At 40.0% G+C, this 16,414-nt stretch overlaps 1 protein-coding gene across 1 annotated transcript in view; it reads left to right on the forward strand.

Moving 5' to 3' along the window:
* The window catches only part of LOC128985055 (nuclear pore complex protein Nup155), a 210,283-nt gene that overhangs the window by 166,759 nt on the left and 27,110 nt on the right, over window positions 1–16,414 (forward strand). The window contains exons 23-26 of the mRNA XM_054404431.1: window positions 6,604–6,696; window positions 7,506–7,626; window positions 9,869–9,979; window positions 14,964–15,084. Coding sequence (XP_054260406.1) covers window positions 6,604–6,696; window positions 7,506–7,626; window positions 9,869–9,979; window positions 14,964–15,084 — 446 coding nt within the window. The remainder of the gene's footprint in view (window positions 1–6,603; window positions 6,697–7,505; window positions 7,627–9,868; window positions 9,980–14,963; window positions 15,085–16,414) is intronic.

The raw sequence follows: 16,414 nt of genomic DNA on the forward strand, positions 1-16,414 counted from the left end.
TGGCCGCAACCTTTTAGGTGCAGGCACCGAGCCGGGCCCAGTTTGGGCCACGCCAGTTGGCTGTGCCTTCACTGCCTCATTCTTCATCGAGGCGACCTCCGCCCGCCTCAATCGCCTCTTCTCCTTTTTGGAAAGGCGTTTTTCCCACACAGCCCCATGTGTCTCCACCACTGATCCCTTTCGGGAACTTCCCTGAAGAGGAGTCGTGGGTTGCTGTGCCAGTCGGCGCCTCGCTCGAGCTGCAGCTACGTCCGAAAAGGGTCTGGGCACAGCAGACGAGAGGTCCGTCTGAGACGCCTTGGCCTTTACCGTGGTCTTTTTGGTCTGGACGCCTTCTTCTCTTTTTGGAGGACTCTCTGATGTGGAAGGCCTCCGACGTTTCTTAGAAGGCAGCGCTCTTTCATCGGGCAGGGACACCACCTTTTCGGTGTTTTAAATGCCTGTTTCGGCCATTCCTCCCGAAACTGCAAGGGACCTGACCGAAGCAAGAACTGCCTTCGGTGCGGGGAGGTCGGTCACATCCGTAAGGACTGCCAAGTCGAGTCCTGTTTTCTTTGCAAAGAAAATGGGCTCGCTGAAGAACACTTGAAGCATATAGCTGGGTCTGGACAGTGCAGTGCATTTAAATCTGCACTACAACAAGTGAAAGCCCTCCCACGAAGATAAGAATCCTTCAATGCAATCTTTAGCGATCCAGGACGGCCTGCGCACTTCTATGTCAGCTTGCCCTAGAACACGATGTCGACGCGCTTTTAGTCAGCAAACAGTACCAGTACCGTGATAGGGACCCAGCTTTTTGGTTCCCTGATAGTCTTGGTACTGCTGCAATCTGGGCGCGTAATGCAGCTACAGTACAAGTACGGGGTCACGCGAAGGGCCGAGGTTTCGTTTGGGTTCGGTGCCGGGATGTCACTTACTTTAGTGTCTACCTCACTCCCAATGAGGCCATCCGTGACTTTCGTGAGAAGATAGACCGCCTAGAAGAGAGCGTGCGCAATACCACAGGACACTTCGTCGTGGGTGGGGATTTTAATGCTAGGGCTGTCGAGTGGGGAATGACCCTCACAAATTCCCGGGGCAAGTACATTCTGGACTTTGCTGCCAGAGCCGGACTCGTTGTCGTCAACGAGGGCAACACGCCAACTTTCCGGCGCCCTGGGATGCGGGGAACGATCCCAGACATTACCCTTGCATCTGAGTCTCTTTTGCCAAGGATCAGAGCCTGGAGAGTCCTGGAGGATTACATGGCCAGTGACCACCAGTACATAATTTTTGACGTCCTGGATGGTCATCAGAGACAAGTGGCAGCGTTTCGTCAAGTGCCCGTTCGATGGAACATTAAAAAACTGGACGTGGCAAAATTCAATGGAGCCATCCTACGAAGAACGCCGGGGGTTCATCCTGCAACTGGCGTGCCTCACGCAGAGGCGTTAGTTGCATCCACGATGAAACTGATTGTCTCGGCCTGCGATGAGTCTATGCCTCGCAGGAGATACCGGTGCAATAAGCGTTCTGTGTACTGGTGGACTGCCGAGATTGCGGAATTGCGTCGAGCAGCATTGAGGGCCAGAAGACTTGCTACCAGGGCTAGAGAACCCCTAGACAGACGGCGTAAGTCGGATGCTTATAGGGTGGCTAGGAGGTATCTTCGTCGAGCCATCAATCGGAGTAAACGCAGTTGCTGGGATAAATTAAGGGACGATGTTGATTCCAACCCGTGGGGCCTGGGTTACAAACTTGTAACCAAGAAACTTGGAACCCGCTCTCCACCTTCCGTCATGGACAGGGTCACTATGGAGAGGATAGTCGAGTCCCTTTTCCCGGCTCACGCGTTGCGCCCACTGCGGGATTTTGGAAGGGTGGACGACGTCCCACTTTTCAGCCCTGAAGAGCTGGTGGCAGCCGTCATATCCCTGAAGAACAACAAGGCTCCTGGTCCCGATGGGGTACCCGGTGAAGTCCTCAAGAAGGTTTTGACTACCAACACCTTGATCCTTTTGAGCATGTACAACGCCTGCCTGGTTGAAGGGGTTTTCCCCTTGTGCTGGAAGACAGCTAGGCTTGTGCTTGTTGGGAAGGGCAAGGGAGACCCAGATCTGCCATCCTCTTACAGACCTCTGTGTATGTTGGATACGGCTGGCAAAGTCCTCGAGAAATTGATCCGTTCCCGGCTAAATTCAGCCGTTGTCGCTGCGGGGGACCTCTCCCCTCGTCAGTATGGATTCAGGATGGGGCGATCAACGATTGATGCGATTGAGGAGGTGAAGCAAGCCGTGATGAGAGCTGAGGATTTTAATCACTACTCTCGCAGGGTTGTGCTGCTCGATGTGCGAAATGCATTTAATTCGGCGAGGTGGTGCGATATGCTGGACGCTCTGGAGAACACCTTCCACGTGCCGGCATACCTCATGCGCATCATAGAGGATTATCTCCGGTTTCGCCTCCTAACGTATGACACTGCGGAGGGCCCGCGGACGATGAGTGTCACTTCTGGTGCTGCCCAAGGTTCCATACTCGGCCCAGACCTCTGGAACGTCGCTTATGACAGCCTTCTGAGGTCTGAAATGCCTGAGGAAACGGTCTTGGTTGGGTACGCAGACGACGTTGCTGCTTTGATAGCTGCACGTAGCGTTGAGCTGGCTCAGCTAAAGCTAAACCGAGTTATGCGTACCATAAACGCATGGATGGCAGACCACGGTCTCTCGCTTGCTCTGAGCAAAACCGAGATCGTGATTTTGACAAAAAAACGGATTGACACCATCAGGTTGAGGGTGGGAGCCGTCGAGGTTCAAACTGTTCGTTCTGCCAAGTATCTTGGGGTCATGGTAGACAGCAAGCTTAGCTGGCGGGATCAGATCCGTACAGCGGACAAGGCCGCTAGGGTGGTTTCTTCTCTTAGCCGGTTGATGGCCAATGTCGGAGGGCCTCGGTCCAGTCGTAGAAGGCTGTTAATGTCTTCGGTCCAGTCCGTACTCTTGTACGGTGCGGAGGTGTGGGCAGACGCACTAAATAAGGAGGCATACAGGATGCGGCTCGCCCGAGTGCAGCGTCAGGCAGCACTGAGGGTAGCATCTGCCTACCGAACAGTGTCCGAGCCCGCCGTCCTGGTGATTGCTGGAGTCATCCCCGTCAAACTTTTGGCGGCGGAGAGAAAGGCAATTTACCGGCGCCGTGGGGAGGACGAGGCACGAACAGAGGAACGCACCCGCACCTACCAGCTTTGGCAGGAGGGCTGGGAACAAGAGACACGGGGACTCTGGACCAGGCGACTGATACAGCAGGTCCAACCTTGGGTTGATCGGCGGTACGGAGAGGTGGACTTCTACCTCACCCAATTTCTGACGGGACACGGCTTTTTCCGGTCGTACCTGTTCAGGATGGGCAAAGCCGTGTCACCCGACTGCATATACTGCCCAGGCATTCTCGATGACGTGGAACATACATTTTTCCACTGCCAGCGCTGGGAAAGGCCCCGCCTGGAGGCTCAACAGTTAGTAGGACTGCTGTCGGTGGACACGGTCATACCGATTATGACGGAGGGTGAGGACAATTGGACCTGTGTGTCACATTATATCCAGGGTATTCTCCGCGCCAAGAAGATCGACCTTGACCGGGATGCGGTGTAGGTCATTAAGAATCTAAATGCCAGAAACGGTGCGAGCCCTGAGGGCTTAGGTCGCATGTTGGCCTCACTTGAAGTAATGTGACAAACAATTCCAGGTCTGTGTCCAACAGAGTGGAGGGGGTTTTTTAGTGAGTAGTCTGATAATTTTCAGGAGTCTCACACTACAGGCTGGCTACCTGTGTGCGTAAAAGCATTTTCCCTCCTCTCCCTAAAAAAAAAAGTATGCCAGTTTGTTTGTTTTTATTTCACCTCAGAATTTGACACGCCTGAACACATGATCACACTAAAAAGGTTCATCTTCAAAGATATTACACCACAGCTTAACCCTCTATCTGGCGCTGGTCGATTTTCGACCACTAAAACGTGAGTTCTCAGTGGCGCTGGTCGATTATAGACCAAGATGACATGGGTCGGGTTTTTCTATTATTAAAATATGAAAACAGTTTTAAAACGCAATAAATCTTATACCATTAGAAAGATGAGATTCTGATTCATTTTCATGCATAAAACATTATTGAGTGAGTATTATGTAACGAGAAACGGTAGTTTGAAAAACTAGAGAGTTCAAAATAGATTTTGGCGGTGGAAAGTATTGGTCACCTGACTACAAAACAGCTGTTTTTGGTGATTGTCAATTAAATTGTATACAATATTAGTACATATTCTGAAACTACAATAAATTCCCTACAATTCCCTGTGAATCTATAAGGTTGATTGTAAAAATTTTATTTGTTTTTAAAAATGTCATAAATATTATGTTTTTGTAAAAAAATCTTCAAAATGTTACATTCCGACGTAAATTTCTCCGACATTATAGAATTCAACTAAATATAACTATATATTTTCAGAAAGATCTTTTTATTACCTAATGTACAGTATCATTTCATTTTTTGTTGATACATTCTATTATTTATTTCCTACGTGACAAAAAGAAATTTGGTAGTTTTTCAAAAAAGAAAATATGTATAAAGAATTTATTTTTCTATAATTTTATTTTTATGAGTATTTAAAAAACATTGATATTTCTACGCAGGGAATCATATTTCACACAAACTTTACATTTAGATAAAATGTGTAAAAAATTATTTTGTGGTTTTCTTATGGGTTGCTTTTGAAATTTCTAATTTGCATAATCCAAAAATTTGCAAACCTTTTGCTACTACGCCTAAACACATTGCTAGGAAAAGAATATTTTTATATTATTAGGTATATTCTAAATTCATCAATGAAATAGAAAATATATATATGTGTGTACTTATATTCACAAATAAATGTTCTGTGGCAAAATATATGAGACCACTACAAAAGCACCAAAATATACCCGCCACTGGTGAATAAAATGACCGCCAGATCTAGGGTTAACCGCTTCTAGCTAAAAAATCATCATAGAGAGTTGTGTGGTAATCATCAGACTTGAAATATGAGAGCGTAATTATTTAAAATGTTTACTTTATTAAAACTATTTCATTCATTTTGAGCATTTGAAGTCGGTTTTTTACAACAAATAAATTATTACTTGTTATTTTGTTTAACTGACATTGTTACTTGGCAACCCATAAGGCCAATGTTAAAATTTTTAAATTTCCAAATGAGTTGTTATGATTTTTGTTTGATAAAGGTTTAGGGTACTTTAAAGTTGTTGGTACATTAGTTACAATCGGCTTAATCCTTTTATTAAATTGGTGTAAATACCTGCTTCGTAGTAATCCTATTTGTTGCTAGTGTCGCAACTAGTTTAGACTTTCTACAAAGTCATCTTCAGGCGACAAGGATGTCAAAGGGTGGTCACTTCATATGAAGGCTGTCATTACACATAAAGTACATAAAAACACGACACACGAACACAGACTTTAAAACGTAAAAACAGCACATTTAACACAATTAAAATGAACAAAACGGTAACAAGGAATGATGTGACACGACCGGATGGATGCAAGGTCTAGACATCATCCATTGTATCCATCCGGTTATGTCACATCATTCCTTGTTACTGTTTTGTTCGTTGTTGGTTAGGTTCGTTGGTTCGTTTGTTTTCGGAGTTGTTGGTTGGGATTTTGTTTAATGTTAGTGTTAAGTCAGGAATTTCATTTGAAAAATCTGGTAGCTACCCTGAATTACTCAACTTGAAGTACTTGTAAATATCATGATGAGATATGAATGGGATTGTAATTGCATCATTACCTTAGTAATAAAAGCTATTACCATGATGAATTATTAATGGGGTTGTGGCTCAGCACTAAAGCAAATAGTGCTGTCCGGACAGCAGGTACCACAGACTTTGAATTCATGGTTATTATCAGCGATGTCATCAGTTCAGACCCTAGTTAAATCAAGTCAGCCCACTACAAAATTAAATCAAGTTTTAAAAAACCTAAAATTGGATCACAAAGTTTATCTTTGTATGTACTCTTACCGGCTCACCCCTTGTTTTGCTGCATACGTTCCACCATAGATAAAACATACTCCCTTAGTAGATTTCTCATCCTTATGGAACAGCTGAAGACAATTTTATTGTTAGTTCTGAACGGTTTATGTAGAGGTCGTGTTTTGTTTACAATTTGTTTCCTGTTATTACAGTAATTTAAACCAAATAATACAATCTAATCATAAACAAAAACTTGTCCCCTAGTTATATAACCAAACAGTAAAGCACAAATCAAGAAATTAACCCTAAAATAATAGAAACAAAATTTCGTCGACACTAGCGCCCGTTGTCATCGTACATGAACTAGTCACGAAAAACGAGCTTCAAAATTTACAAAGGAATGAGAAATCTACTTGTGTTGGTTAGTCTATGGTTCCACATACGAGGTTGAGGCCTATGTGGTTGGGCAAATGAAAAGTTATTAAAAGAGGCCACCATTACCAACCTTTTTATTTATTAAAAAAGTCAATATGAAGAGTTCATTTTGTAAAATTGTTGGTTTTCTTGTCAAATATCTAGAGGTGGTTATTTTAATTATATGAATCTTTTAAAGGTATTGGATGGACTGGCAAATATTGTAAATTTACATAGACAAGCAGAAGAAGCAGTTAAAAGACTCAACTCTTGTTTACTCACCATCACAGAGGTTAGTATTTCAGCAATTTTATTTTTAAAACCCTAATTTAAGTTAATTTGTTTCATAAATGTATTAAGTTTAACTAATTCAACATTTTACCAATATAAAAAGATGCAATAAAATAGGTATCATTTAAGGCTGGACGGTACAGAACTTTTAGTATGGGACCAGGCAGGATTTTTAATTTTTATTTCCTTCCTGATTTTTTGAACGGAATTTTGCTTCTCACAGGAGGAAAGTTTTGATTTGTTCTTAAAATGCTGAGGGAAATTCCTGCAACTAGCAATAATGATAAACAAAATCATTTTTGTTTATCACATCTCCCGCAATCACAGCGGCATTGTTAACATCTTCTGCGATTGCAGGAATATCGTCATCCTCACTCTCGATTGTAGGGAATTTGCTTATTTGGAACAAATCCCGTTATGAGAAAAGGCCCAATTTTTAATGCCCAAATGATCAAAAATATGTTTTTCTAAAAATTTACCAAAATTTTGAAATTGGTCCTTCCTTACTATAGTTTTTACCATATGGAACATATGTTTGAATGTTGCAATGTATTTGGCTACAAAAGGACTCTGTCAAAATCTCCTAAAATTAATGCTTAGTTATCATTATTTTTTATTTTTGTGTTTTATGAGAGTTGTATGAGAGTTTTTTTTATAGGATCAGGAATTTCTGTTAATTATCAATAACCTACAATGATTTTCCGTTCTTTAATAACTTTCCAATGATCCTCTTTTGACAATTTATTGCTAACAAAATTTTGAATTCAATAACTTATAAAAGCTGTATTAACGATAATCTTTTTTCCCCAGTTGTATGAGGAGTTTGCTGAGCCATACAAACTGTGGGAGTGTCAGCTAGCCATCATAGATGTGTCTGGTCATGATGATGTGGACCTTATCCAAGGCATTTGGGACAACATCATTCAAGATGGTAGGTATACAAATTTTACTAAAAAAACTTACAAAAAACCGCACATTATTTTACTAATTAATGTGCTATTCAATGTTAGTAAAAAAGTTTGGTATACTGTATATTTGTTTGATATTTCAGAGATAATATTACAAGAGGGTAATTATCTTATTTCTGTCAAAGTAATCCTTATGTCTTCTGTAGGCGACCAGTTTCGATGCCTGTCTATGGCATCATTGTCAAGCTAGGCGTAGAATCTATCACTCGATGGAGGTCGTCAAAAGTCTTAAAAAGCACGTAGTCACACAAATGTATAAACACAAAAAAACAAATAAAACACATGGCAATGCAAACAAACACTGTCATTATTACACGGCGGCAGGTACAGGGTGTAGGTCCAGACTGACACCGCCTAATCCTCTCCCCAGCTTCCCCCTAGGGTTATCAGCTGTTGATAAGATCTTGTCGATGTTCAAAACCGTGTCATATATTATGTTAGCTTCAAATGAGGATTTATTGTTCAGGATATACTGAGGGTGTTTTTGGCCGGCCTTGTAAATTTCGTACTCTTCGGTAGTGTCTAGAAATGTTCCTCTTCCTTTATGCGAACGTAAAACTTGTAAATTAGTTTGGATGTCTGTTTAATCATGTTTATTGTTAATTAAATGTTCAGCAAAGGTGGAGTTAGGCTGGTTTATGAATGGTTTTGGAAGATGTTCTTTAAATCGTGTTAAAAACGGGCAATCTGGCCAATATAGAAGCTTGGGCAAACTGTCACAATTTATTTTTTGCATACCAGATTTTTTCAGTTTGATTAACCGTGTTTCTTCTCATTCATTACTGACAAAAGTTTATTTTCACCACACTATGATATTTTTAGCTGTTTTACATACGTTAATGGGTGGCTGAAAGTTACGTTTTGCTGGCCACGCCAGATGTCATCGTCATTTTGGGGACCGAGCAGGTTTTTACATCCCTAGGGCTGCAAAATCAACTGTTTGCTTATTTACTTAAAACAATAATGTATAAAGATACAAGCTGTATCCATAGCATTGCAATAGACTTGTTATTTTGCTACCGCTGCCTGGCAACTGTTTATTATTATTTTTGCTGATTCCTTTAAATTATTTCTTCACATAACCTTAACCCTTTGGCCGCTTGATATATCGGACCGTGGTGATTTTCACAATAGCGCCGCGGTAGTAGTTTTTTATAGATAACAGATTGTTTTCGGCCGACTCTTGTATTTTATTAAAACATTTACCGGAAACTAACAAATTTGCATCATCAGCATATAGACACAATTTTGCCATATTATCTGTTAATGCTGTTGGCAGACCTTTTTAATATAACAAAGAAATAAAATGGGACCAAGAATCAAACGTTGAGGTACACCATATTTGATACACCTCAAAGACGATTTTACATTTCTTATTTGGTTGAAATTATTTATATGATTTACTAGCGTAGCGGAAATACCTGTGCTTCGCTACGGAAACTTTCAAATTGGTTGAAATTTAAAATAAACTAGCTGTAACCCGCGGGCTTTGCCCCGTTTAACTTCTTAATTTTCAAGATGATCTCGTTTGCATGGCTCAATCACGTCCTGGTTGAAGTTCGTTCGCTACGCTCACTCACCTTTAGGTTGGAGCTCGTTCGCTGCGCTCACTTTCCTTCAGGTTAGCTCGTTCGCTACGCTCACTTGCCTTCAGGTTAGCTCGTTCGCTACGCTCACTCGCCTCCAGGTTGAAGTTCGTTCGCTACGCTCACTCACCTTTTGGTTGCAAATTAGCTGTTGTCATAAATGTAAAAGAAATAATAGTGCTAGTGCTGCACCCTGTTGGTAATCCTTGTAACTTTAATGCTATTGAACATCACAGAACAGAACCAACTTGTTTAATTGAAACAGCTGTTAAGATTCAATAATTTCATTTCTCATAAGGTTAACATGGGAAACTCCAGAGCCACTGGAGTGGAGCCCGAAAGGATTTTTGGGATAAAAATATGCCTATATGTTAATCGGGAATGTGAGCTATCATCATGCCAAATTTCAGCCCGATCCGACCAGTAGTTTTCGCGTTTACTTTTCCCATACACACACACAGACACCACCTCTTTTTTATAATAGTATAGATTAGTGTTAAGTAGCCACAGTGGACAAGGTTGGGGTAGTGCTGGCCAAGGTCAAGGAGCTGGGCACCCAGTACCTCATCAGCTCCAGGTGTTTCCCTGTACGTACTATATACTGTGTTTGATATTGCAGAGATGTGTCGTGGTGTAAACCTAGCCACAGAGGACAAGGTTGGGGTAGTGCTGGCCAAGGTCAAGGAGCTGGGCACCCAGTACCTCATCAGCTCCAGGTGTTTCCCTGTTGGTACGTAATTTTGTTTGTCAAAATTGAAGTGAAACAAGGTTGCCATAGGCTATTGCATACCATGAAAAATGTGAATTATGCAGAATTTTTGTGAACATAAAAATATGTCTAAATTATGCAATTGGAGCAAGAAATTTCCAAATAATTTATTGCGGTCATTGAGACATTATCATTGTTTTACCACTTTTGCAGCACTATCAAGAACATGTTCTGTAATCATGGTGAAATCATGAACATCTTTGGTAGTCACGGAGTCATCATCAACTTCTCCTGGATGGGGGAAGCTTAGTGAAAATATCCCCGGGCCACACTGGTGGTTTCAAAGGATTACAACAGTCACAATGGTTTCAAATCACAGAGACGTCGTCATCGTCTCCTGCGTTTGTTGTACTATCGTGAACATTTCTTTCTGTCATAAAGAAATCATTATTGTTAGCCACAATCACACCAAAATTGTGAACATCTTCCCCAGTCATTAAAACATCGTCAACTTCTCCTAGAGTTGTGGAACTATCGTGAACTTCTCCGCTGTCGCGGAGCCGTCATCACCTTTATCACCACCCGCTAAACCGTTGACTTCTTCTGTGATCACAGAGACGTCATCATCACTCGCTAAACGGAAAAATTCGCTGAGACTTACTGTACTGTTGCAAATCTGGTCCAAAAAATCTCAAATTAAAATGAAATCCCGTCTTAAAAATCGGAAATATCCTCAAAAATTTCTCAAAATTTTGTGGATCCGTCCATCCCTACTTTTTGCTTTAAATTTTTGTACCTGGTGTTCATTCTCAGCTTTCATATTTACCTAATCTTTTCTTTGTTGGAGTGTTTTTATTTTTAGGTAAGGTCACAGAGAAGTAAGATACAGAGGATGCAAGCTTATGGGACAGCTGTGCACTTTTAGCTCTGGTATGTTGGGGCAAAAATGTAATAGAATCGAGCAAGGAAGAGGCCAAACAGCAATGGCCACATAGAATATTTTTACAGCAGTTGTAGCGCACAGGGTCTTCCTACAGCATGGGAGCTGTAGTACGTGATGGCGAGGGAGGAAAGGAAGAGCATAACAACACTTAAGTGTACCGTTGAATGTTTCCTCTGTTTCTTACTTCTCTGTGGTAATGTTTAAGCAGTAAGCTGGATTAATCTTCTTCTGTTTGGATGCAATGTTAAGATCATGCCTATACCAATTCAACTTGTTTATATTCTTCTCCAATATAAACAACTATCTCTTAAAAATACACTGACCATACGACTAGACATACAAGCACATATACCTTGTTTTTTTTTTTACCTCCAATGAAACCCATGAATTTTTTTATTTTAACTCACTATGGTAGCATCTCTGTAAAAGCGGGTCACTCACGCTGAGATCGGTTGCGATACATGTATCATGAAACCCATGTGTCGCAACCGATCTCAGTATGAGTGGCCCGCTTTAATCACTAAAATAAATTCATAACAAGGTTTGAAATATTTAAAAAAGTAGTACTCATGGTAAGACCTGGACCCGAGACCGATCTAATTTTTCATTTTGAGGTCCCTAGAGGCCAAAAACACCATCCGTTCAAATTCATATATATATATATATATACTAGCTGTACCCGCGGGCTTTGCCCCGTTTTACTTCATAAGTGAGCTCGTTCGCATGGATCAATCACGTCCTGGATGAAGTTTGTTCGCTACGCTCACTCACCTTTAGGTTGGAGCTCGTTCGCTGCGCTCACTTGCCTCCAGGTTAGCTCGTTCGCTACGCTAACTCGCCTCCAGGTTGAAGTTCGTTCGCTACGCTCACTCACCTTTTGGTTGCAAATTAGATGTTGTCATAAATTAAAAAAAAATAATAGTTAAGATTCATTAATTCCATTTAAATATGAGTACTCATAAGGTTAACATTGGAAACCCCAGAGCCACTGGGACGGAGCCCGAGAGTCCGATCAGAATAAAAACAACTTAGTTTTCCTATTTAATGCCTAAAGAATCAGTGTACCAAATTTTAGCCTCCTAGATAAATGGGAAGTGAGAGAATTAGTGATGAGTGAGTGAGTGAGTGAGTGAGTCAGTCAGTGAGGGCTTTGCCTTTTATATATATAGATTTATATACAGGGTGTCCCGAAACTCCCTACCAATATTTTAGGGCATTGCTCCTGGGTAAGAAACATAACTAAATATCATATTTAAACTGTCCGGAAGTCCTTAGATACTCACACAGCCGCCATTTTGTTTTTTTCAGTTATACATTTTTTTCTAAAGAATGGTTAAACATACGAAATGGAAACTTTGCACAAACATTTATGACAACTAAACAAAGCTACCAAAAAATTATCACGATTATTCAAATTTATTAAACAAAATGGCGGCCATTTAAAATTTTTGTAAAATCAATGGTTTTTGAGTTATTTAAGAAAGAAAATTTTAAATGGCTGCCATTTTGTTTTATGAATTTGAAAAATCGTCATAATTCTTTTGTAGCTTTGTCTAGTTGTCATAAATGTTTGTGCAAAGTTTCCATGTCGTATGTTTAACCATTCTTTTGAAAAAAATGTATAACTGAAAAAAACAAAATGGCGGCTGTGTGAGTAACTAAGGACTTCCGGACAATTTAAATATGATATTTAGGTACGTTTCTTACCCAGGATCAATGCCCAAAAATATTGGTAGAGAGTTCCGGGACACCCTGTATATATATGTGTGTCCGTTAGCGCGATAACTCGAGCAAAAATGATCCGATTTTGATGAAATTTGGTATAAACGTGTAAACCTACGTTTATTCGAACGAGTTCGCGATCCAGCATAATCGGACCATGGGAACGGGGGATTATGGGGGGTTTTATGGGGTAAAAATGGGTTTTTCCCATTTTTGAACCTAAAAACAAAAAAATTTGCGATTTCTTTCTTAAACGTTTTGTAGAGCTTAAAAAAAAAATAATTTAGTATATTGAAGCGCTGTTGTATGCCTAACGGTCACAAAAAAAATTCAAAAATAGTGTAATTAAAAATTCCCATGTTATTCTTATGGAGAAAATGAAAATTGTTGTAGTTTACTTGTTTATGGGTATATATTGATAATACCCCCGCCGCAGCAAACCTGCAGACTAAGCGAATTTCAACTTGTCTAATTACATTTTTACTAAAATATTTCCATAAATAAGACATATTATTCCCTATTTAAATAACATTAGATTTAACAAGTGCTCAGGTTTGCTGCTACGGGGAAGGTAAAAAGTGTTTTTTGACCATACATCAATAGTTCAGGATGAAATAAATAAATTTGCCAAATTTTATCAATATATACCCATAAACAAGTAAACTACAACAATTTTCATTTTCTCCATAAGAATAACATGGGAATTTTTAATTACACTTACTTACTTACTCCTGTGGCCACACAAATCCAAGGAGATTTTTGGCCTCGCCAACAAGGTGCCTCCATCTTTCTCTATCTTCTGCCTCGTCCAACTCTGCGCCCAGTCTTCCGATGTCTTCAGCAACCTGGTCATCCCATCTAAATCTCGGTCTCCCCAGTGGGCGTCTTCCTTCAGGCTTTCCCCTCCACACTCTTCTTATACTGCTGCCTTCTTCTCTTCTTCTAACATGCCCAAGCCATCTGACTCTCCTACTTCTAATTAAAGCTACAATATCAGGTCTTTTATAAAGGTCCCTTAACTCTTTATTCTTTCTAATCCTCCACGCCCCATCTTCCAAAGTTGGTCCGTATATTCTCCTCAGTATTTTATTCTCAAAAGTTATTAATTTTCTCTCTATGTTCTTTGTGAGGGTCCATACTTCCGATCCATAGAGAAGAACAGGTTGGATTATTGCCAGATATATTCGCACCTTGGTGTTTCTTGACAGGAGTCTGCTTTTCAAAAGTTTTGATAAGCTCCAATAGCATCTATCAGCTCCATTCAATCTAGCTTGTATTTCCTGATCCATCTTATTCTGGCTGTTTATTATCACACCCAAATATTTAAATTCTTCTGTGACAGAAAATGTATAACTCAAACATTCCAGTGTTGAGGTCACATGTTCTGCCTGCCTTCCTATCTTCATAAATTTTGTTTTATCTTCATTCACTTGTAACCCTACCTTTCCTGCTTCTGTTATGAAGGCTTCAGCTAATACTTTTAGGTCATTTTTCTTTTCAGCCAATAAGGCTACATCATCAGCAAAAGCCAGTACATTGATTTGTCCTTCAATATTCGCACCCAACTGAATAGATCTGGTTGTATCTGTGTAATTGGTTTTAATTACACTATTTTTGAATTTTCTCCGTGACCGTTAGGCATACAACAGCGCTTCAATATACTAAATTATTTTTTTTTTAAGCTCTACAAAACGTTTAAGAAAGAAATCGCAAATTTTTTTGTTTTTAGGTTCAAAAATGGGAAAAACCCATTTTTACCCTATAAAACCCCCCATAATCCCCCGTTCCCATGGTCCGATTATGCTGGATCGCGAACTCGTTCGAATAAACGTAGGTTTACACGTTTGTACCAAATTTCATCAAAATCGGATCATTTTTGCTCGAGTTATCGCGCTAACGGACACATATATATATATATATATATATATATATATATATATATATATATATATATATATATGAATTTGAACGGATGGTGTTTTTGGCCTCTAGGGACCTCAAAATGAAAAATTAGATCGGTCTCGGGTCCAGGTCTTACCATGAGTACTACGGTAATAGCTTATTCCCTATATGGGAAATTCGCTAAAATTTGGCAAATTTATTTATTTCATCCTAAACTATTGATGTATGGTCAAAAAACACTTTTTACCTTCCCCGTAGCAGCAAACCTGAGCACTTGTTAAATCTAATGTTATTTAAATAGGGAATAATATGTCTTATTTATGGAAATATTTTAGTAAAAATGTAATTAGACAAGTTGAAATTCGCTTAGTCTGCAGGTTTGCTGCGGCGGGGGTATTTCATCATGCTCATGAACTAAACCGGTCTTGTTATTTGCAGCTTACCTGATGTGGCAGCTAGAGCAACTCTGTTGCCGGGAAGATGCCAACCGCTGCAATGTCTTCAACACCTTCTACAACATCGGAATATCATTCCCTCAGCTTGTTGATATTTATAGAAAGTAAGTAGACATGTAGAATTGTAGTATAAGAATTGTACAACGTTATTTCCCCTAAAACCTTTCCATTCATTGTTATATATTGTTATTATCTATATATTAATTTGAAACTGTTTTTCTTTGTCATAGCTATTTTGAGAGAACAGCTGGTCGTAGAAACTCGGTAGGGGTGTCTAAAGAAAGGTCTTGGTCTGTAGATGAGCCATCAAAAGAGAAACGTGGTAAATTCCCTCGGGGCTCTGCCCCAGTGGCCTTTAAAGTCCCATCCCATGTTATTCTTATGAAGGAAAAACTGGGTTTTTGTCCCAGCTAATTTGAGAGAACGGCTGGGCCTAGAAACTTGGTAGGGGTCTCTAAAGAAAGGTCTTGGTCTATAGATGAGCCATCAAAAGAGGAACGATGTAAATTCCCTTGGGGCTCTGCCCCAGAAGCCTTTAAAGTTGCATCTTCAAATTTGTTTTACCATATGCATAATTCAAAACTACTTTTTAATGAAACAGCTGTTAATATTTAAATTGTGATTTATTGAATTTTTCAAAATGAAGTACAGTATTTGCAATGGGTTTTTCTGATTTTAAAATCGATTTTATTCTGCATCGTGTCATGTTTTGCAATATAATGTTCTATTACCAAATCAGTGGAAAATTCTAATATCACAGTAACTCTTAAAATTATTTCTTATGTAGTTAACTTATATCTGTTGTATAGCTTGGTTTCTGCCTTTTTTTACCACTTCTTGGAGATTGTACGTAGGTGATATTCTTTGGCGTATTCCATCTGTAGACGAAACTTGGGTTGGTGAAATTATTACAATGGAAAAATCCTGGACAATTTGATATGGGCTAAAAATAAAACTAAATTAACAATATGCTACATTTCTTGAGCAATCATTGAAATAACCGATTTGCAAACAATGGAAACATAGAAAAAGTCATAGAACACAACCAAGTAGAAAAAAAGAAATAATGTTTTTTTTTTCATTTAAAATCGTTATAGACAACCTAATGCGGCTATGAGAGGTAAAAATTTGTAGAAACACTAAAAAACAAGATCAGCTTTTTGAGAAAAGACAAGATATTTACAAAAGATTTTGATTATATCTAACTGTGTAAATGGGAGGTTTGGGTTGCTGACGGTCCCCTTCCTTCTGGCTATGATGGCGGGTTCTGCCTGTCAGGGATTAGATAGGTCCCGAGTGTTGCTTGCACTAAATGCGTCGGGGCGCTCCATTATGGTCCTCTAGGGCTTTGTACCTGGTGGAACCCAGGTGGAGTGACGCTTAAACAAGTAGCCGGAATCCCTGGTTAGGATTGAGGGGCAACCCTCTTTCCGA

This window comes from Macrosteles quadrilineatus, unplaced genomic scaffold (assembly GCF_028750875.1).
Source record: "Macrosteles quadrilineatus isolate MER2022 unplaced genomic scaffold, UCM_ALF_1.0 Scaffold_1__1_contigs__length_201487025, whole genome shotgun sequence".
NCBI classification, from domain to species: Eukaryota; Metazoa; Arthropoda; class Insecta; order Hemiptera; family Cicadellidae; genus Macrosteles; species Macrosteles quadrilineatus.